Source organism: Hippocampus guttulatus, chromosome 16 (assembly GCF_054856545.1).
Source record: "Hippocampus guttulatus isolate MCC_2025c chromosome 16, RoL_Hgut_1.0, whole genome shotgun sequence".
Taxonomy (NCBI): domain Eukaryota; kingdom Metazoa; phylum Chordata; class Actinopteri; order Syngnathiformes; family Syngnathidae; genus Hippocampus; species Hippocampus guttulatus.
Window position 1 is genome coordinate 2,699,879 of NC_141276.1, and position 22,516 is coordinate 2,722,394.

A 22,516-nucleotide genomic window follows, 5' to 3' on the forward strand; every position below is an offset into this window, starting at 1 on the left:
ATCAATAGGCACATGATGGACTTTAACATAAGCGATTCTATGTAGTAATCACTCCGTGTCTGAATGTTTCTTTTACTGCGCAATTCTGATCAACGAGGCTTATCAGTGAGCCCTTTTAGCTGTGTATCATCCGCGGTTCTTTGTTTTTCAGAGTGCATCGTCATTATTATTATATCTCACCGAGCACTTATCAAGCCAAGTGCTTTGGAAGATTGCCGACTTCCGGTTGCAGCCTGCAAAGTTAGAACCTGACTTTCATGCTTTTGTATCTCCCCGAAGAATTTAAGACTTTGTTGAGGAATTTAGCCTTACAATGAGTACACAATAGTACCAGTCTCTCGCCTGAACATCTGTTTAAACTCTTAAAACAAAGGATGTAGAGTGAAGCTTATGTAGTGAAAGTTTATGTGTACTCTTGACATTTGGTAGAGCAATTAGTACATAATTAACAAAAATGTATTTTTTTAGAGGCGGTCCGGTATGCCAGTGGTTAGCACGTCGGCTTCTCAGTGCAGAGGTACTGGGTTCGATTCCAGCTCCGGCCTCCCTGTGTGGAGTTTGCATGTTCTCCCCGGGCCTGTGTGTGTTTCTCTGGGTGCTCCGGTTTCCTCCCCCATTCCAAAAACATGCACGGCAGGCTGATTGGATGCTCTAAATTGTCCCTAGGTGTGAGTGTGGGCGTGGATGGTTGTTCGTCTCTGTGTGCCCTGCGATTGGCTGGCAACTGGCTCCAGCACCCCCCGCCCCCCGCGACCCTCGTGAGGGTTAAACTGTTCGGAAAATGGATGGATGGATATTTTTTAGAATGATTTCTGGCAAATGCGATGTCTTTTGCCAGTTTAAAACCCGCCAACGTGACGTTTAAGACATTTACTCGCAACAAAACCGACAGGCAAGTGAATATGCAGAGAAGCCCAAACATTTGCGGAATTTAATTGACAGGAAAAATTCTTATTTATTTTTGTAGCCTTCACAGTTTGGAGTTTTTTTTTTCAACTTTCTTGTTCAACGACGCAGGTCGATGTTACTTGTACAGTACTTCAAGGCTGATGCATCCTTTCGTTTTAATTTGAAGCTTTCACCCAAATTTCCGGTACCTTTCACTAGCTTGATGTAGGTCGATGTGACGTCATCCCCAGTGGGTCAGCCGGCCCCCGCCATCGAAAGGAAGCGAGAACCTCTCCCATTGGGAGACATCACCATCACCTCCCGACCCCAAAGAAAAAAAATGGAACAAACCTTTTCATAGTGACTTCGGTCGTCGTTGGGGGTCTTATTTACGATTATATTTATTAATTCATGTGTTTATTCCCCCCAACGAGCAATGGCTGTGTTCGCTCCCTGCGGCTGCTGAGAAGCAGGTGCGGCATTATCGACGAAAGCATCACTTTCTCTCCCCCGACTCGGCATGGCCCCGGACAGGCCACATTCGCTGGAGAGACAGCCTCACGGTTGCACCGTCACTGAAGTCGCTCTTTTGTGTTATTTGGAGGGAGTCAACTAGCTGGGCCGTGACACGACGAACTGGTGGCCGCGGCGGCGAAGGAAGAGGAGGAGGAGGAGGAGTGGCCCTTCGTATATTTTTCGCACGATTACATTTCCTTCGCCGATGTGACTGTTATGCGGAATTACACGTTTCTCCTGCGTTGACCTGATCCCAAAACACCTCGACAGTCGACGAGGCCTTTGAAAGTCTTCATCTGGCTCACCGCAGCCAGCTGCAGACGCCAAGATGATGGAGCTACAGATTGACGAGGTGGTCTACCAGGTAGGGTTGCAATGGGGAACATTTCCATGACAGTCTCGGATGGGGAATTTTGGGAACGGTCAAAATTGGAAACTTTTATTTGAATGTGTTTTTGGAATGTGGTAGGAAGCCCAAATACCTGGGAAAACCCAAGCAGGCACGCGGACGTACAGACTCCACACATAAAGACAGTTAACACATCTGCCTAAATAACCCCCCTTGTTTTATTTTTTGTTGGTCAGCTGTGTAAAGCCTCCTATCACAACAGCATTTAGAAACATTAATCCATGCCTTCGTGACAACTTGGCTGCATTCCTGTAATGCACTTTATTTTGGAGTTAGCTAGTCCTACCTTAAGCATGTAATGTTAGTCCAAAATGCCGTTTGCCTCCTAACAGGAGCTCGTGGGAGGGAGCACATAACTCCAATCTTGGTCTCCCTTCAGTATCTCCCTTTAGACTTTAAAATGCATTTTTTAAAATTTGTTTTTAAATTTGTAAATATTCTAGCCCCGCCTTACCTCTCTAAGGTCCTCCACCCCTAAATTGAGACTGCACACCATGAAAATTTCCAACATTAACCATTCCTGGAATTTTCCAACCCTATTACCAGGATGACTATGGCTCCTGTACCGTCATGTCGGAGCGAGTGTCGGGCCTGGCCAACAGCATCTACCGGGAGTTTGAGAGGCTTATCCGCAGCTACGACGAGGAAGTGGTGAAAGAGCTCATGCCGCTGGTGGTGAATGTCCTTGAGAACCTGGATGCCGTGCTGTTAGAGAACCAGGAACACGAAGTGGAGCTGGAGCTCCTGAAAGAGGACAACGAACAACTGATCACCCAGTACGAGAGGGAGAAGGCGCTGCGCAAGCAGGCGGAAGAGGTGAGTCAGGCGCACCTGCTCTCTATATTGGGCCTCCTGCCCCATCAGAACCTCCACCTTCTGTCTGAAGTCTCTTTCCATCTGTTGCACAAAACTCCTTTTTGTCACGGCGGGTATATTTATCAACCTTTCAGACCCAAGTATAAGGATTTATTTATTGGGCCAAAACTAGCGATTTTCAGTTCAAGAGTGTTGCTGTAGCGTTCTCCCACCCACAAAGGCAGATCACATCATCTGCTCCTGCCCATGGCAACTTTAGGAGGAAAATCTGAAGGGTCTACTGGTTGATGTCACTATGATGACACTTGCAAAGTATTTATTTGTCTAACATCGGCTAGATTAACAGCCGTTTGTCATCACATTTGACAACTACAATTCCCATGATCCAGCAGCACGTCCAACCGCAAGACAAAAACAGGAGGAGGAGGAGGGGAAGGACTAACCATAAACAGGCCGTCGGTCGCTGTAACCTGATTTGTGCTTGCAAGGAGTAGAAACGGAGCAAGAAAAGCTGCGAGAATGAAGTCAGACGAGATTTGGAAAGCTACGCGGTTCATCGAATTTCACAGAAGAATGTAGTGTACTTGAAGAAGGGGTCTGAGAAAAACAACGGCTCCCGCTGGGACGAGAAGCGGCAAAGAGCGGCTCAGATTACGAAGTTATTAGACTCGAGATTTAAAAAAAAAAAAAAAAAAAAGAGACAACCCTCTGTCAAATCCTTGACATCCTGATGAAGATGTGGAAACGCTTTATTCACGTTAAGCGTCGCGGGAACTCTGTTACTTGAAAAGTAGATCTTTGGTCAAAAAAGTTTGAGCACCCCTTGGTTGAGGACAACGTGAAGGGAGAGATTTCCCTCTTTCCCAAATTCTGTGCAAATCAAGCAATGCTCCACAATCACGCTGCTTTTCCAGGACATTTCGATTTACCGGCCGCCTTCGTGTTTATCATAATAGGTGGCGTTGATTCTGACATGACTTGATGATATTCATCATTTCTATTCAAAGCTGCGTTGTGCTCACTCTTCATCTCCTCTAGAAATTCATTGAGTTTGAAGATGAGTTGGAGGAAGACAAGAAGGACCTGCAGGTCCAAGTGGAATTTTTGGAGCTGCAGGGAAAACAACTGGAGCTGAAGTCAAAGAACTATGCGGACCAAAGTGAGTGGACTAAAAAGACCACTCCAAGCTAAAACTTGGTTATTCACTTTTTTTTTTTTTTTAATCTGAAATATTCTAAACTGAAATATTGAAGATTGAAAACATCAGCAACCAAGGGTCGGGGTTGGTAAATCGTTAAATTGTATTTTTAGATTGTGTTTTGCCCTTCACCATCTAAATAGCATCTATTCTTTTTAAATATTAAAAAACAAATCTGCCCAAAACAATGACTCGCTTATCATGGATTTGATTGATTGATTTTTTTTTTAAATTTCGATCGTTCGAACGCGCAACAACATTTACCGCAAGTGATTTGTCTGTTTCTCAGTCACGAGGTTGGAGGAAAGGGAGTCTGACATGAAGAAAGAATACAACGCTCTGCACCAGCGCCACACTGAGGTAAGCGCCGAGAGAAAGAAATCAACTTGACTGTATTCACTCACGAAAGTCACAGAACAAGCATTGCATTAAAAAAAAAAAACAAGACAATCACATTTTATATTCTCAAACCAGGAATGCAACAGAACAATAACTGAAGTGTTTTCCCTCTATTTGCACCTAGCATGAATCAGATTACAAAAAGAATGAAATGAAAGTCCATTTTGTTCATGCAATGTGTCTGGCAGTGTATTATTTTATTTTTTTTAATTGTTATTTACTTATTTGACTTTCCACTTCTTCTCTTCGGTTCCACGCTTTTCATATTCAAGATGATCCAGACATACGTCGAGCATATTGAGCGCTCCAAATTGCAGCAGACGGGCAGCAGCCAATCAGATGGCAGCGGACGAACGTGAGTTGCGGAAGCGTGTACATGTTGCTGTGGGAATATTTACAGTGGGTCTTTGTTTCGGTGCCCATTTCAAATGTGACTTTCACCCACAATCTTGTTTGTGATGTTTCATGATTTTTCATCGGGCCTCTCATATCTTCACTTCACTGCCGCTGCCATTTGTTTGTCAGGGTCCATCGCGCAGGCGTTACATGCACACACCAGACTTAAGACACTTCTAAAAATGCTTCTTTTTTTTTTTTTCTTAAGGGGAAAAAAAAAAGAGATACATTTAATTTGCCTGTTTTAAGCCTCTCAGCAAATCGGTTCCAAATACTTTTGAGCACGAGACAATCTGGTGCGGTTTCTGTTGCCGAAGCGCAGATTAATCGCCTCCCGTCCGCTTCATACGCAGGCAAGACTAAAATCTCCTTCCTGCGCAGATTGTCGAATAAATTGTAATCCTTTCAACATGCAGCGACGGAGAGAAATTGAGCGCTGACCTGTGAGGGTTTTTTTTTTTTCCATACAGTTGCATCATAAACATTGGAGAGAGGGGTGGACATTCGTTACATTTAGGAAAAGACGAAGAGACAGATATAAAATATCCCGCACTTTAAAAAGATAACAAACATCACTTGTCATCTAAACATTCGAGAGTTTGGTTTCATGTGTCTTGTCATTTTCCAATGTTGTGTCTCTCGCTAATCTGAGACTGTGTGTCGTCCTTGTGTGTCTTGCCGGCTTGCTCTCTGTGCTGCTGTGTGCACAGTCACCGTCACACATGGAGGAAAAGGTAAATCCAACATGCAACTGCCCCCCCCCCTCGACCTTTTCTCTCCACTCCCGAACCCGCCTGCTTGGATTTGACTTTCCGGATTCCCCTCGTTCGATGCTCAGCATGTTGTTTGTCGATGCTGATCGTGGCTTCCAAGTATTGCAAATGCTTGCTTGTCACAAGTGACGACGGTCTTGATAATGTCGCATTCCGACAGCAAACATTTACGACGACGTGCTCGGGTCCATCGCGCTCCTCCGTTTGCTTTGCCTCATCGTGCGCTCGTGTCCATCTCTGTGCCTTTTCATCTCGCCTCCTTGATCTCATGGTTGAACCTATTAAATGAAGCTAAAAAATATTGAATTGTGCAGGTGAGGTGACGATTCTTGCTTACCGCTCCTCGAATTGGTCTCGCTAGTATGTTACTTTACTAGGACATTATTTTTTTTTTTCCAGAGAGAGTATTTTCATGAGAAGCAGACATGCTTAACGTAGCCGAACCAACTTGATGGACATCCTCTAATTAGCAACGATGATGCTAATAATGGGAGTCGCTGACGGTGTCGTGGTCCACTCGCCTGACTTGTGTGCGGGCAGCGGCGGGAGCGGTTCCCATTCGGTGGCGGTGTGGACGTGGGTGTGAATGGTTGTTCATCTCTAGATGTGCCCTGCAACTGACTGGCGACCGGTTCAGGGTGTAGTCAGCCTTTGGCCCGTAGTCAGCCGGGATAGGCCGCCGCAACACTGTTCAGGATGAGCGGCGTTGAAAATGGGCGGATGGATGGATGCTAATCGTGATGAGGATATTAGCACAGTGCGCTAGTGGCTAGCATCCCTGTCTCACAGTTGTGAGATTCTGGGTTGGAAACTCAAACTTCCTTTTGTAGAATTTCCATATTCTTCCCGCGCGTGTAAGTCAGAGATGTGAACGCTTGTTTGTCGATGTCAAGATATTACAAATATTAGAACCTTTTATGTTTTATCCAGATTCCACACACACAAACATAGAGAAAGAAAAAATATTGCTTGACATAATTTATCATTTCTTAGAGTGCGGAAGTGTTGATGGCAGCTTCAAATGTTCAAATAAGAACCGTTTGAACGCCATGGGGATATTGTCGAAAGGACGTTCATTTTTGAATTGGATTTTCTGCTTTTTTATTTGCATCCCGCACGAGGCTTCAGTCCCGTTGAGAAGAACCTCATCAAAGTTGTGTGAAATATTTGGAACGGACAACTAATGATTTGGCCTTTTGTCTGTGTGTGCGCATGTGTTCGCTGCCAACAGCAAAGCAGAGCGGCCGCCGTCGTTGAGCCTGTACCCCAGCGGCGAGGGCATGGTACGTGGGGGTCTCGGGGGGGCTAGGATGATGCCCGGGAAAGACATCTGGCAGGTCAGCGAGCTCGGCCAGTCCACCCTCAGTTCGGCCTATCAGGTGGGACAGACAGCGGCCGCCTCTTTCCTCCGCAAGCACAACCGCCAGTGGTGGTGGTGGTGGGGGGGGGACTTGAGTCACCAGTTGAAGCGACTTTCTCCCACCTCTGGCGACTGTCGCTTGGGGAGTGGTGGCGCGGCATGGCCGGCCTTACCGCTGAGCATCCGGCAAGCCACACATTCCAAGGACCACCCTTCATGCCTGCTTGTGTCACTTTTGATGCAAATGTACGATTCCCATTTGAATCTAAACCACAATTCGGGGTTTTTTTGCCCCCCCCCCCCCTGTGCCGACTCAAGCAAGCCGGGGTCCTTTTTGATGGCTGTCCTTCAAACTTTGTGATCATTTATTTGTGATCATGGAGCTTCTGCCTCGTGTGCTCGTGTTTTAGTTTTGTCAGCGCTTATGCTTTTGGATGTTTTTGTTTTCTTACCATGTAGATCGTAGAGGTGGGATGCAAAATATATGTGGAGCTCAGCTTCAATTTTCTTTCGTGCCATCAATGATCTTCAATGTAACCTTCTCTTCTTGAATTTATATCATTCTATCCATGAAAATAAGCACCATAAAACCAAAATATGCTTTTTAATTGATTTTTTATAGCACTGTATTTATGAAATTACAGTGCTGCTGTATGTTTAGACGGTATATTTAGATTGCATATTTTTACGGATTCACGTATTGGTGGTTTAAAAAAAAAAAATCGATCCTCCATTATTTGCTGAAAAACTCACCCGTTTGCTGTTTTTGTGCTCAAGCCAAGGCCTTGTCACGTCATTGCTTTGGCATCATTTTGTGACTTATTGGTGCCAAGTAACGATGTCAAGGTGAGTTGAGAAGCTTCATGTCGTGCAGATAGACAATTATCAACCTTTTTCGGGGTGTGTAAATTCGACTCCGCTCGTGGCAGTTGATGATAGCTGTAAAAACTCCAGTTGTCGAGATCAAATGGATCGTAGAGACGCTTTAGCTCTTAGCGTGTCTTTGACTCCACTTCCACGATGTGATTCTCACACTGTTCGTACCCGTCTCTCGCTCCCCTCGTGCCACCGTCCCGCACAAAAGGAGGACGGATCCGAGTCTGACTCTGTGGCAGCCACCCCCAGCAGCACCGGAAGCAAGTCCAACACACCCACCTCCTCTGTCCCCTCTGCCACCGTCACCCCGATCAACGAGGGCTTCCTCCCTTCCTCTGAGTTTGATGCGATGCGGGCGGGCAGCCGGGGGAGGAAAAGCGGCAAGAGGCTGAGCCGGAATATGGAAGTCCAGGTTTCCCAGGAAACCCGCAACGTCAGCATCGGTAAAGTCACACGTGCTTAAAAAAAAAAAAAAAGCCTCCCCCATCCTCAAGTGTTGCTTCGCGCGGCTGAAATGTTCCGTTTGACAGGTATGGGAAGCAGCGATGAGTGGTCAGAGTTTCAAGAGATCATCGATTCTACTCCTGAGTTGGACACGTGTGTGGATCCGCGCTTGTACGGAGGAGGAAACAGGTTGGGCCCAATTGCGTGCACACGGCACACCGCAAAATATGCTCCGAGCCAAAAGTCACTTGACGCCCGTTGCTGGTGGATTTGGCCACACGGTCCAAGTGTACCTCATGAAGCTGAGCTCAAACGAGCACATATGCGCGATGTGTCGCTTTCGCAGCCCCTCCCAGGGAATCGTGAACGAGGCCTTCGGAATCAACACGGATTCTTTGTACCACGAGATCAAAGACGCCAAGTCGGACATCATCGGGGACGTCGATGCCGGGGCGGAGCTTCTTGGTATGAAAGCCACAGCGACACGCGTAGCCAGCTTTACAATTTTCTTGAGGTGAGCGCTTGAATGCTCACGTGCTAACGTCAATGTTCAGAATAGAATCGGTTTGAGGGAAATAAGAGCAGAGTTTCAAATTCTTTTCCGATTTAAATGCCGATCTTGAATTAAGTGCTGATATTCTCTTACTCAACCACTTTTTATTTTTCTTTCTTTTGTCCCTTTTTGTGCTTCCGCCGGTGACACCCATAGGGGAGTTCTCAGGTGTGTATTGGAACACGTTCACCTCTCGCCGCTCCGCAAATGCCGCGTCCATCAATGAGTACTTTTTAATTTATGCTTCCAACGGAAAATCGACATCAGAATTTCAGGACAATTGCCTGATAATGTGTAGCAGTCGACTTGTTTTCATATCCATTGAAGTCCAATACGTGATTTAAAAAAAAAAACTAGTACTGTATGTCAGTGTGCTACAGAATTTATTGTGAAATAGTATCTAAATTTGATGAATGCTGAACAGCATCTTCTTTCTCCAACATTAATCTCATTTTTGTTTTTTGTCTTTCCGTCATCTTTCTTTCCACCCTCTTCCCTCCCTTCTTCTTTGGCTCCAGTCCGAGATGATTTCTTCGGTGAGGCGCTTTGCTTCTGCTCACAGTTGCTTGCTGTCATTTTTGTCAATTGTGCTACTTGTTGTGTGGCTTTATTATGATTATTGTGATTATTATTATTATTTTGCACATTTTACCTTCTGTGCATTTCATAAACACAGCGCGATGAGTAACAAGTGTGTGTTTCAGGAATGGGCAAGGAGGTGGAGAACCTGCTGACAGAGAACAAACAACTCCTCGAGACCAAGTAAGAAACAGAACTGCCCCGCATGCGCCACCGTTAGAATTTTGGGCGATAGTCATAAAAAGACATTTCAGGATAATACGTGAATACACCCAAGCTTTTCCCGCCGAATTGATTTCGCTTGCGTCCAACCGTCGTCCGCCTGCCCTTTTAGAATCATGAACGATGTTTTTTTTTTCCCAGTGGACTCGAATGTGCTGCTCTGAAAGGACTTTTAAGTTCCTCTCTTTTCTCTTTTCACAGAAACGCTCTCAATATTGTTAAAGACGATCTCATTGCCAAAGTGGACGAGCTGTCCAGCGAGCACGAGGTGCTACGGGAGGAGCTGGAGGCCGTGAGGCAGTCCAAGAGCAAGTTGGACGCCAGAATTAAGGAGCTGGAAGAAGAACTACGGAGGTGAAAATGATTCTGGGAATCTTTAGAAAGAATTTTTGTTGCAAACATTGGCTCATATTCTCAGCCAACAAAATACACTCGGGGGTTGGAAGCTGTAATGTTAAAATCCAAGTCGGCGAGTGTTTATGCACTTTGTACATACGACAACGGGAGAAACAATATTTTTTTTTTTTCTCCCCATTTTTGGACTGCAGGTTAAGAGCCGAGGCTCTCGGAGCATCTCGGGACTCCAAGGATGAAGGAAATGACGATGTGAGTCTTGCTCATTTCTCACCGTGCTCTTCATTTGGCACCTGAACTAATAATATCAATCAGAAAACTTATCAGACTTTGCAAAAAAAAAAAAAAAAGATTCAAAATGTATCATGTAAACTGACTGTCGGGATGCGGCCTTGTCCCATGCAGCGGAGCGTGTGTGTGCAAGTGTCGGTGTTTTTGAGCTTTATTACTTCCAAGCTAGAAACGAAATCTTCTAAAGGCAGATTTTTCCTGATCAAACGCTGAGGATGCTTTGTGTCCCGAGGAAACCGCCGTCTCACGAGCCCTTTTTGTTGCCTAGTTCTCATCGCCCATCCAAGACGGCGATATGACCATGACCCAGAGGCGGCGGTTCACGCGGGTGGAGATGGCGAGGGTGCTGATGGAGAGGAACCAGTACAAAGAGAGGCTGATGGAGCTGCAGGAGGCTGTGCGATGGACCGAGATGATTCGGTAACGCTACAGTTTATGTAGAGCAAAGAAACCGGTGCGCGCATCGTAGGACCGTTTGTTATGAGGGGCCCCGTCGCACACACTACCGAAACAATCTCACGCAAACTCCAAAAATCTTCAGTCACATGCGCTACGGAAACATTTTTGGCTTATACCACCGAAGCACTCTCACAGTTCCTTTGCTCATTTGCAAATTTCATTCAGCAACGAGATTGCTTTCGAGCGTCCGCTGTACTTCCCGCTAAAATAATCTCAACGCACGAGATCCTGCCATGTCTCCTCCAGGGCTTCGCGTGAGAGTCCTGCAATCCAAGAGAAAAAGAAGTCCACCATCTGGCAGTTGTAAGTTTCTGCTTTGACCGCACGCGTTTCCGCTCTCCCGCCAGACAAAAATGGACTAAAACCGTGCAACCCCCTCCGCATCCCTCCAGCTTTGCACGTCTCTTCAGCTCATCGTCCAGTCCTCCGCCCGTCAAGCGTCCGTACTACAGCGTCAACATTCACTACAAGTCGCCCTCGCCGGCGGGCTTCCCTCAGCGTCGCAGCCACACCATGTGTCAGATCTCCACCTCCAACCGCACCTTGGAATTCTTCCCAGAAGAGTGAGCGCCGCACCCCGGCTGCTTCCCTCTGTGTGGCAACGCCTCGCCGCTTTTTCCGCTTTTTTTTTTTTTTGCTAGCTTCATTCTCCTCATGCATGAGGAGACAAAATTAGAGTTACAATGATCCCCGTTCATCACACGTGCAGTAAGCCTCCCCAAAGCTGGAAATGAGCTCGAAACCTTTCAAGCCCATTTTTAAACGCATTTCGGCCCGATTAAAAAATTGTACGTTAAGGCGAGGTCAATGACTTCTTTCTGTCTGTGAGGCCGGTTGCCGGCTGCCCGCTAACGCTTGGCTCTCTTTCTCCTCGCTCCTACCACCTGGCCCGTTGCTTCCAGACTGGCCAGTAACGGTGTTGCGTCTCTCCTCAGTGACTCGGCACTGTTGGCCCGCCGAGAGCAGCGGCGGGAACAGTACCGGCAGGTGCGCGAGCACATGCGTCGCGACGACGGCATCATGCAGGCCTGCGGCTGGAGCGTGCCGCCGCGTTTCAAACAGGTACGCGTCAATCCCGCCCCCCGCGGGGGGGGGTCCTGCGTCGTTTCAAACAGGTACGATCGTGACCCAGAGATGAACTCGTGGCCACTTTATCCGTGTTACCGCCACAGCAAAAAAAAGGACGAGAGAAGAAATAAAAAAGATACCGAGACATAATTCGGCGGTACATCGCATATCAGGGTGCCGTTCCATATAAGATAAAATAAATAAGAAAACCTTTATTAGTGTCGCAATGGAGGAATTCCCGATTCACAGCAGCAAAGTTATGAAAGGAAGAAGTAGAACAACAAAATATAGGAGCTGCTGGAAAGGCAGTCACTCAAGCGGCGCCATTTTGAGGTCAAAATAACAAAAACAACGCAACACAAATATCAATAATTGATCACTTTCAGTGAATAATGATTACAAAAGGATCGTTCTGATGCTGCTTCAGAGTTGGACATGCCTGTTCTACAGCAATCCATTCTGTTAGCTCAATATGAAGTCGAATTGTACCGGTAATGATTTAACACCGCCAGACCCAGACAGTATGAGAGCCCCCACCTCCCACCCCCCCCTCTAAATGAGAGATTTCATCTTGTCAAAATGAAGTCGACACTTTGGCTGGCTGGTTGCACTTGTGAAGGGCCAGCAGGCAGGCGTCTCTAACTCTGGTCTCCCACAGACTGCCGGTCAGACGGACGGCGCTCAGGACAGCCAGCTGAAAAGACAACAGGTCAGTGAGGGCAACTCGGTCCCAACCTCGACGCCCGTCCCCACCGCGCTGACGCGTACAACGGGGAGAGCAACGGAAACAGACGCGCCAACTACGAACTCGTTCACTTGTTTAGTGTCTCAGTATTTTGTGGACGACTTGCTATCTTCTAGACAGAGTAACAAAATTCACGCTAAGTGTTTTTCAAAAATTTGCCTTTATTTTTTTTTATTTTTTTTTTTTTTGCTTGGCCTGCATGCTACTTTTTACTTTTTAGACCACCGGTGAAAAAGACGACAATCGCATGAAGAATGTTCCGGTCCCGGTCTACTGTCGGCCCCTCGTCGAGAAAGACCCTAATAGAAAGGTAAGTTATTGAAAAAAAAAAAAAAAAGACAAACGCATGTCAAGGCTTGAAGAAATTTGACAGGAAACTATCAACATATATTTTTTAAAAAATTGTATTTGCGTCCACGTCAGCTGTGGTGTGCCGCCGGCGTGGACCTGACGGGATGGAAAACCGGCAGCCAAGACTCAGAGCCGCCGAAAGCGCTCCCCAGCGGAAGCGACCCTCTGCAAGCGGAAGAGAATGACGGAGGCAAGAAGAGCAAGCACAACTCTCCTGAGAAGAGGAAGGTGAGCCTTCAACATTTCGGTTGTGATCACTTCGATGTTAAATTTTCTTGGACTCTCATGAGGACCACAATTGAATCGGTACCTCTACTTTTACCAAAGTCTTTTTTTTAAAATCTGGTATCTTGAGTACTATGGCCGCCTGAGCTTGCTTCCCTAACGCTCCTCTCCTCCTCCAGTCCAAGGAGCAGCAGGAAACCGACACCATGAGCAGCCGCGTTTGGATCCTCACCAGCACGCATTCTGCCAGTAAGGTGGTGATCATCGACGCCAACCAGCCGGGCTCGCTCGTGGACCAGTTCAACGTCTGCAATGCTCACGTCCTCTGCATCTCCAGCGTGCCAGGTGAGGGTGACACCCCCACCCCCCCCTCGCCCCCACCGTCAGCTTTTGCTCTTCTGCAGTCTGCAAAAACTACCAAAATGTTGCACATTCTTAATGAAATATCAGATCAAGAAATAAACTGGTTTCGAGTTCATGACTGTATTTTGCGCCCAGCCCGAGGTCCCAACAATACAACAACTGGGCGCTTAGGCTGTGTACTTTAAGGGGCGTGGCCTCAGGAATATGACATCTGCGTGAGCTTATGGACTTGAGTTTGGTAAAAGGATGAGCAATTGTGGTGTCCAAAGTCAAAGAAATGGTCAAAGCAGGCCTACGTTCAGTGTGGCCCCGCCCCCTTCTATATCTGACACTCCCCCTGTATATTCATGATTTAAAAAAAAAAAATGCTGGCATTATGGCGCAGTTATATTCTCCCTTTTCTGCACATGAACAAAAAGTGCTTCACAGGGAAGTCAAGTCCATAATGTTCTTCACAATTATATGCGCCTTCACCAATGCTTCAACTTCCTCTAAATGTTTTTTTGGGTGTGTGTGTGTGTGTGTGTGCGTGTGTGTGTGTGTGTGTGTGTGTGTGTGTGTGTGTGTGTGTGTACAGCTGCCAGTGAGAACGACTATTCGGCTGGAGAGATCGTTTTGGATCCGGGTGACGGTGGTGCAGGGGCGGGCGATGATGCCGGCAGTGTGGAGGGTATGTTGGCTGGTATCACGCTAGTGGGTTGCGCCACTAACTGCAGTGTTGCCCGTAGCAACTGCTCCTCACGCACTGACACTCCCATACTGGACAAAGGACAAGGTGGGCGCATGCCGAAAAATTCCTCAATCTTTGTATTAAGCGCAGAGAGGTGAGGCAACGCGGGTTCTACCGGACGTCACGTTAACTCGGAATGATGTGTTGCGCTTTAGCCCCCGTCGCTCCCCCCACAAGCAGCAAGATTCTCCCAGCCCAGTCCGCCGAGGAGGCCACAGAGGCCACCGAAGTTCCGGAGTCAACATCCGGTCACGCAGAACTCAAATCCGCACCCTCGGGGCCGTTCATGGAGCACGTCTTCACCGATCCGCCACCTCGTTCGGCGGATGCCTCCGACAGGTGCGATCCGAGCGTGAACGTGCAGAGTTCGGGAGCGACAGAACTCTGTACGCTCTCTGTCCACGCAGGGCCGCCGGTCAGTCCAAAGAGGAAACGTCAGTACCTCCAGAAATAGAAGATGCTGGTGAAGAGACCAAGATTTACACCAGCATGGCACCCACCATGTGGCTCGGGGCCCAGAACGGCTGGCAAGTCCGCACGCATCATCATATCGCATACCTGTCGAGCAACACGGGGCGTTTCGTGCCACGCCTCCGGCACCTGACATACGTTGTCCTCAAAGAAACTTGCCCAGAGACTAATTTCAGCCAACTCGTGCATCAAACATGACAAGCATTTGAGTTAGTGTGACTTTTCTCTGTCCCCCTCCAGGCTTTATGTCCACTCGGCGGTTGGCAACTGGAAAAATTGCCTCCACTCCATCAAACTGAAAGACTCTGTGCTCAGTCTGGTGTAAGAGCCTCATCATTTATGTGTTTGCCGGTTGATGGACTCTCCCTTTTGGATGTTGTTTTGCATCTCTCGCTCTCTCTTTCCACTGCAGGCACGTGAAGGGTCGCGTGCTGGTGGCCCTCGCTGACGGCACCCTCGCCATATTCCACCGATCGGAGGGTAATGCTTTTTGCGTGCGCAAAGTCGCCAAATCCTTTGCGAAGGTTTTCACGAGCACGAAAAAAAGGCGAACGTTATCGTGGGCTCGCCGCCGAGCGCTCCCGATGAATTTGTCGTCTCCACGCAGACGGCCAATGGGATTTGTCCAACTACCACCTGATGGACCTGGGCCGACCTCATCATTCCATCCGCTGCATGGCCGTCGTGCACGATAAAGTGTGGTGCGGCTACAAGAACAAGATCCACGTCATTCAGCCGAAAAGCATGCAGATCGAGGCCGGTCTCGATTTTTTAAATTTTTTTTTTCCCTTCTTCATTTCGCGCGGAAAACCTTTTTGTCACACGCTCGCTTCCTCCTCCTCCTCCGGCAGAAGTCCTTTGACGCCCACCCTCGGCGGGAGAGCCAAGTGCGGCAGCTGGCTTGGATCGGCGACGGCGTGTGGGTGTCGATCCGGCTGGACTCCACGCTGCGCCTCTACCACGCCCACACGCACCAACACCTGCAGGATGTGGACATCGAGCCTTACGTCAGCAAGATGCTCGGTCAGAGGAAGACTTTTTTTTGTAAAGTCTCCAAGATGGATGGATGGATTGAGAGAGGGAAATTTTAATACGCAGTGTGTGAAACTATTGACGTGTGATCACGCCATAAAACTTGAAATAATTTATACGTGGCAATCTAACGGGATGTAAGTGCGCACTCTGCCTGACGACCGTTTTGTGATTCACAGGCACCGGCAAGCTGGGCTTCTCCTTCGTACGCATCACGGCTCTCCTGATTGGTGGAAATCGCCTGTGGGTGGGCACTGGAAATGGCGTGATCATCTCCATCCCGCTAACAGAGAGTGAGTGTCGGTCGCACAGAGCCGTCGGGTGTTTTGCATCTCATGTGCGAAAGGGAATCGACCGAGAACAAATAGTAAGCGTCACGGCGGTTGTTCACATTCTCGGGGCCTCACGATCTTTTTTTTTTTTTTTTTTTGTCTTGTGTTTGTTGTTGAGTGGAGTGTCTTTACATTGCATAAGCGCCATCATTTAGCGCCTTCATATGTGGAGGTCAAGAAAATGTGGGGTTGCTTTTGAAAATTCAAGGCCTTTAAAGGGGAAGTCTACCCCAAAATGTTCTTTGCCGTTATACGTTCTGTGCGCCTCCGCTAGTCTGAACACGGCATTCTGATTCATATTGTGTTTGTGGAATAAGAGTTAATCAGCAAAATGCCCTCATTTTTTGCCATCTCACGGAGCGGCCACATCTTCTGAAGCTGAGCCGTGATTGGTTGTTACCTGAGCCCCAAGCAACTGTCATGTCAAAAACGGGTGAATTTAACTGCTAAACTCATATTACACAAATGCAATCTGCATTTGTGTAATATGCATTTTGGCGTTCATCCAAACGAGGTGGCGGATCGATGACTACTGGAAAAAGGAGGATTGGAAATTCAAATCAGTCCTCTCCTCGTATGAAAGGGCCGTCAGTGTTGTCCCCTGAGTGGCTTCCCCCTCTGGGTCCAAACTGTTTCCGCTACTGTTACTCTACTTTCTCCTCTGCTCTCTTTCCTTCCTTCTCCTCCTGCTCCTCCTCCTTCTGCTCCTCTCCTTCCTCCCCCTGTAGCGGTGGTCCTTCACCGGGGACAACTCCTGGGTCTGAGGGGTAAGTGGGAGTGCTGCCTCCTCCCGCTACTGGCCCTCCTCTTCACCTGCCTTTGTGTCCCTTCTATAAACAAACACAAAAAAAAGAAAACAACAGGCAGTACTCTCCAAATGTTAGGGATAAACGACAAGAAGATGAATCGAAAATACACTCGAACCTTTACAGGTGAATGACATTTTGAACAATTTGACATGTACCTTCAAACATTTCAAAAAGCGCAAATCAAGTTCACTCGTAAAAAAAAAAAAAAAAGGTTCTTCTGCATTTTAGGTTCGTCACGAAATTTCACCCCAAAATCTGCCTATTCCTAACTTTTAGTGAGTAGTGTCACTGCAGGGACCCTTTTTATTTGTACTCGAGTATCACCTTTTAGTTCACAAATGGGCTCGTTGTCGAGAATAATCAATTTGTGATGTAAAAAGCGCATCAGCTTTCTAACATGCTAACTGAAAAAGGAGCCAAGGTCAATGCTATCGGCTGTACCACAGCATGTCAGCATCGATTGACCGTGTGGCATGTTCGAGCATGTTAGCAATCGGGTCCAACAATGCTTAAGGTCCAATCTCTGAAATGCGCTTGATTTGATTTCTACCAGAACGTCATGAATGCTCCCTTGGTTGCTTTGCATGCTAATCATCTTTGCCACTCTGTGTTGAGTACCTCGGTGGTATCTGTTGCTTTGGCTTACATCTATTGCATGGAGAAGATATGCGGACACCCTCCGCTCTAATTTGCAATTACTGGTGTTGGGTTTTGTTTTGGTTTTTGGTAAACTTTTTCAGTCTCTTTCAGAGCTTGTATATTTCGACTAAATAACCATATTTACCTTTTTTTTTTTTTGTGATCCTTTCAGCCAATAAGGTGTCTCCGACATCTTCCGGAGGTGTGATCCACGTGTACGGCGACGACGACTCCGAGAAAAGCAACGGAAGCTTCATCCCCTACTGCTCCATGGCACAGGCGCAGCTCTGTTTCCATGGACACCGCGATGCCGTAAAGTTCTTCGTCACAGTACCTGGTAGGCCTGGTTGTTGCTGCGTCAAATCAATCTGGAGTATGCTGTCATCAGCGACGCATTTTTTAAAAAAATTGTGTGTTTTCTGAAGTTGAACATCAAACTGATATACATGTAGGACAGTATAGGCCTTGTATAGTAAGGCGTTATTAGCAGAAAAAAAATGACCATGTATAGTAAGGCGTTTTTAGTAGAAGAAAAACGGCCATGTATATATAGTAAGGCGTTTTTAGCCGAAAAAGATGACCATGTATTCATTTTTAGCCGAAATCTATAGCCAAAAAAACGACCATGTATAGCAAGGCGTTTTTAGCAAAAAAAAAAAATCGACCATGTGTAGTAAGGCGTTTTTAGCCGAAAAAAACCGACCATTTATAGTAAGGCGTTTTTTGCCCAAAAAAACGACCATGTATAGTAAGGCGTTTTTTTCCGAAAAAAAACGACCGTATATAGTAAGCCGTTTTTAGCCGTAAAAAACGACCAAGTATAGTAAGGCGTTTTTAGCCGAAAAAAACGACCATGTATAGTAAGCCGTTTTTTGCCGAAAAAAACGACCATGTATAGTAAGGCATTTTTAGCCGAAAAAACCGACCATGTATAGTAAGGCGTTTTTAGCCGAAAAAAACGACCATGTATAGTAAGCCGTTTTTTGCCGAAAAAAACGACCATGTATAGTAAGGCGTTTTTAGCCGAAAAAAACGACCATGTATAGTAAGGCGTTTTTAGCCGAAAAAAACGACCATGTTGAGAAAGGCGTTTTTAGCCCAAAAAAACGACCATATATAGTAAGGCGTTTTTTGCCGAAAAAAACGACCATGTATAGTAAGGCGTTTTTAGCCGAAAAAAATGACCATGTATAGTAAGGCCTTACTATACTATGTCATTTTTTTTTCGGCCTAAAAACGCCTTACTATGTCGTTTTTGTCGGCTAAAAACGGCTTACTATACTATGTCGTTTTTTTCGGGCTATACTATGTCGTTTTTTTCGGCTAAAAACGCCTTAATATACAATGTCGTTTTTTTCGGCTAAAAACACCTTACTATACTATGTCGTTTTTTTCGGGCTAAAAACGCCTTACTATACTATGTCGTTTTTGTCGGCTAAAAACGCCTTACTATACTATGTCGTTTTTTTCGGCTAAAAACGCCTTAATATACAATGTCATTTTTTTCGGGCTAAAAACGCCTTACTATGTCGTTTTTGTCGGCTAAAAACGGCTTACTATACTATGTCGTTTTTTTCGGGCTATACTATGTCGTTTTTTTCGGCTAAAAACGCCTTAATATACAATGTCGTTTTTTTCGGCTAAAAACACCTTACTATACTATGTCGTTTTTTTCGGGCTAAAAACGCCTTACTATACTATGTCGTTTTTTTCGGCTAAAAACGCCTTAATATACAATGTCGTTTTTTTCGGCTAAAAACACCTTACTATACTATGTCGTTTTTTTCGGGGTAAAAACGCCTTACTATACTATGTCGTTTTTTTCGGCTAAAAACGCCTTACTATATATACTATGTCGTTTTTTTCGGGCTAAAAATGTCTTACTATATACTATGTCGTTTTTTTCGGCTAAAAACGGCTTACTATAATGTCGTTTTTTTCGGGCTAAAAACGCCTTACTATACATGGTCGTTTTTTTGGGAAAAAACGCCTTACTATACATGGTCGTTTTTTTCGGCAAAAACGCCTTACTATACATGGTCGTTTTTTTCGGCTAAAAATGCCTTACTATACATGATCGTTTTTTTCGGCTAAAAACGGCTTACTATATACATGGTGGTTTTTTTCGGCAAAAAAATGCCTTACTATACATGGTCGTTTTTTTCGGCAAAAAACGCCTTACTATACATGGTCGTTTTTTTCGGCAAAAAAATGCCTTACTATACATGGTCGTTTTTTTCGGCAAAAAACGCCTTACTATACATGGTCCTTTTTTTCGGCTAAAAACGCCTTACTATACATGGTCGTTTTGTTCGGCTAAAAATGCCTTACTATACATGGTCGTTTTTTTGGGCAAAAAACGGCTTACTAAACATTGTCGTTTTTTTCATCTAAAAACGCCTTATTAAACATGGTCGTTTTTTTCGGGTATAAATTTCGGCTAAAAACGGCTTACTATACATGGTCGTTTTTTTCGGCTCAAAACGGCTTACTATACATGGTCGTTTTTTCCGGCTAAAAACGCCTTACTATACATTGTCCTTTTTTTCATCTAAAAACGCCTGACTATACATGGTCATTTTTTCGTCTAAAAACTTCTTACTAAACATGGTCGTTTTTTTCGGCTAAAAACGCCTTACTATACATGGTCGTTTTTTTCGGGTATAAATTTCGGCTAAAAACGGCTTACTATACATGGTCGTTTTTTTCGGCTCAAAACGGCTTTCTATACATGGTCGTTTTTTTCGGCCAATAAACGGCTTACTATACATGGTGGTTTTTTTCATCTAAAAACGCCTTACTATACATGGTCGTTTTTTTCGGCTAAAAACGCCTTACTATACATGGTCATTTTTTTTCGGCAAAAAACGGCTTTCTATACATGGTCGTTTTTTTTCGGCAAAAAACGGCTTACTAAACATTGTCGTTTTTTTCATCTAAAAACGCCTTACTATACATGGTCATTTTTTTCGGCTAAAAACGCCTTACTATACATGGTCGTTTTTTTCTGGTATAAATTTCGGCTAAAAACGACTTACTAAACATTGTCGTTTTTTAAGGCGTTTTTAGCTGAAAAAAACGACCATGTAGAGTAAGGCGTTTTTAGCAAAAAAAAACAAAAAAAAAACAACCATGTATAGCAGGGGTGTCAAACTCATTTCACATTGTGGGCCACATACGGCCTCGGTAGACGCCAAGCGGGCCGGACCATTAAAAATTATCCCATACTCTGCTATAAATAACCAAAATAATATGTCTTTCCTTTGGTTTGGTCTAAAGATGCACAAGAACACTCGGAAAATGTTGAAATTTAAGGAACATATCATTTACAAAACATTTCATGAAGCACCTAAGATTTCCTTAGACAACTGTGCAATTTTTTTTAATCATTCACATATATGCATTGCAACTGATCTCACTGACTGTACAAAGGCACAAAACCTTAACATGTAATTGGCCTTGAAAAATATAGTAATGCACATTAAAGATTAAATGAGATTTATAAAGAAAGGAATTATTTACACGAGCATATAAAATCTAAATGTAATCCCTGCCTCCACCTTACAAACTAAGGAGAGTGCTATAATATGTGTAAAGAATAAAGTATTCACATGCCCTTGATAGCATCTGCTGTGTTGGGCCTGTCTCAGTGACAGACTGAGGCTGCTGTTGCCTTCTTCTCTGATCAAAACAATGTTGTCTTTTCCTCTGATCAAAAGTGTGTCCCCTAGCGGATATTCTATGAATTGCATCTTTTTAAAATATTCATTCCGTGTCTTTTATGCATTTTTTTCACTTTTAAATTATTCTGCGGGCCAGATCAAACCTCCTTGCGGGCCGATTCCGGCACGCAGGCCGGATGATTGACACCACTGATGTAGGAGCATTGACAAATGATCTCCAGCACACTTGTTGACTCTCTTGACGACACGCCGTGCTCTCCTCTGACACCCTTTCATCGCTTGTCAAAGGCAACGTTCTGGCCACGCTGAATGGCAGCGTGCTGGACAGCCCGACAGAGGGTCCGGGCTCCGCGGCCCCTCCGGAGATGGAAGCCCAGAGTGTTCAAAATGTGCTCGTGCTGAGCGGCGGCGAGGGTTACATTGACTTCCGCATAGGTGAGCATTCACCAAGCAGGAGGGAGAAAGAAAAGAAGAAAAAAAAAACAGCTTTCGTAATGTAGATGAAAATCAAGATGGAGAACTTTTTGACATGTTTGTCTTTTTACCTGTTGTCCTCAGGGGATGGTGAGGACGATGAGACAGAAGAAGGAGAAAGCGACGGCACCTCCCAGGTCAAATCTGCTTTGTGCAAAGCGGAGCGGAGCCACATCATCGTGTGGCAGGTGTCTTACATGCCCGAGTGATTTCTTCATGACTCTCTCCTCGCAGCCACTCAAACTCTGTCATGCAAAATCACCGCTCATGTATAAGTTCTCCCTTCTCAATCCATTATCGTACAAGCTGTCCATCATCCCTCGTGCCCCGTCAACTACTAACCTTATTGCCTCGTACGGTCCTAATCTGCCTGCCATGCTTTTCCCGTCCCCGTCCCGGGGCATTCGAAATATCATTGTGGGCCTTGTAACTCCGCTTCATAACTACTGGACCTTATCTGTCGTGTATTCGCCTTTCAAGCACTATGCCCTATAATGTTCCGCATCAGCGCCACGGTTACTTCGCTTCCTTTCGTTTGCCAACTGGCAAACATGAAATCCTCTCAAAGCAGCTCAAAGCCACCCCCCCCCCAAAAAAAACTCCATTGTACGTACCAAAAACAAAAAGATGCTGAGATTACATTTCACGTAGGCGATAGTTCTATTTGTCGGAATATTAACAATTGAATCACTTTGTCGTGATTGCAAATGGATGGTGAAGGCATGTTCACCTCAACCTTCAAGAGCAAGAGTCGGGAGGAGCCCTTGGTAAAACCTGCGCCCGCCTGATTCCAACTTAAGATCTGATGTCATTGCGGTGTTTCGGGTGACGGAAAGCAGGTGAATTTGTCGTCACTGTGTGTACAGGTCACTGTAAATGTCTCCAAAGCCCACATCCTCTATGGTCAATATGGAAATTCATGTATCGATCTCTGTGTGGATGATAACCTATTAAACATACGTGTGCTGATAAACGGCTACGTCGATGTGTGTAGATGCAATATATCGTGATACAAAAGCCTCCAGACTGAGCGGAGAAATATTTTCTTTGAACAACTGCAA

General features: G+C 45.6%; 1 protein-coding gene across 1 annotated transcript; it reads left to right on the forward strand.

Annotated features, from left to right (window-relative positions):
* The first annotated feature begins 1,151 nt into the window (after positions 1 to 1,151).
* Positions 1,152 to 22,434, forward strand: mapk8ip3 (mitogen-activated protein kinase 8 interacting protein 3). The gene is made up of 35 exons (XM_086132553.1): positions 1,152 to 1,768; positions 2,360 to 2,629; positions 3,668 to 3,788; positions 4,117 to 4,187; positions 4,499 to 4,581; positions 5,333 to 5,356; positions 6,627 to 6,774; positions 7,840 to 8,074; positions 8,162 to 8,264; positions 8,422 to 8,540; positions 8,785 to 8,796; positions 9,147 to 9,164; positions 9,333 to 9,390; positions 9,631 to 9,783; positions 9,978 to 10,035; positions 10,343 to 10,494; positions 10,780 to 10,836; positions 10,926 to 11,096; positions 11,436 to 11,595; positions 12,260 to 12,310; positions 12,567 to 12,656; positions 12,770 to 12,925; positions 13,102 to 13,267; positions 13,863 to 14,060; positions 14,171 to 14,354; positions 14,423 to 14,542; positions 14,727 to 14,807; positions 14,899 to 14,966; positions 15,094 to 15,242; positions 15,338 to 15,509; positions 15,698 to 15,811; positions 16,579 to 16,617; positions 17,471 to 17,635; positions 21,270 to 21,416; positions 21,540 to 22,434. The coding sequence occupies exons 1-35, from the start codon at positions 1,733 to 1,735 to the stop codon at positions 21,662 to 21,664; spliced, it is 4,074 nt and encodes a 1,357-aa protein (XP_085988679.1). The 5' UTR covers positions 1,152 to 1,732; the 3' UTR covers positions 21,665 to 22,434.
* The last annotated feature ends 82 nt before the right edge of the window (positions 22,435 to 22,516 follow it).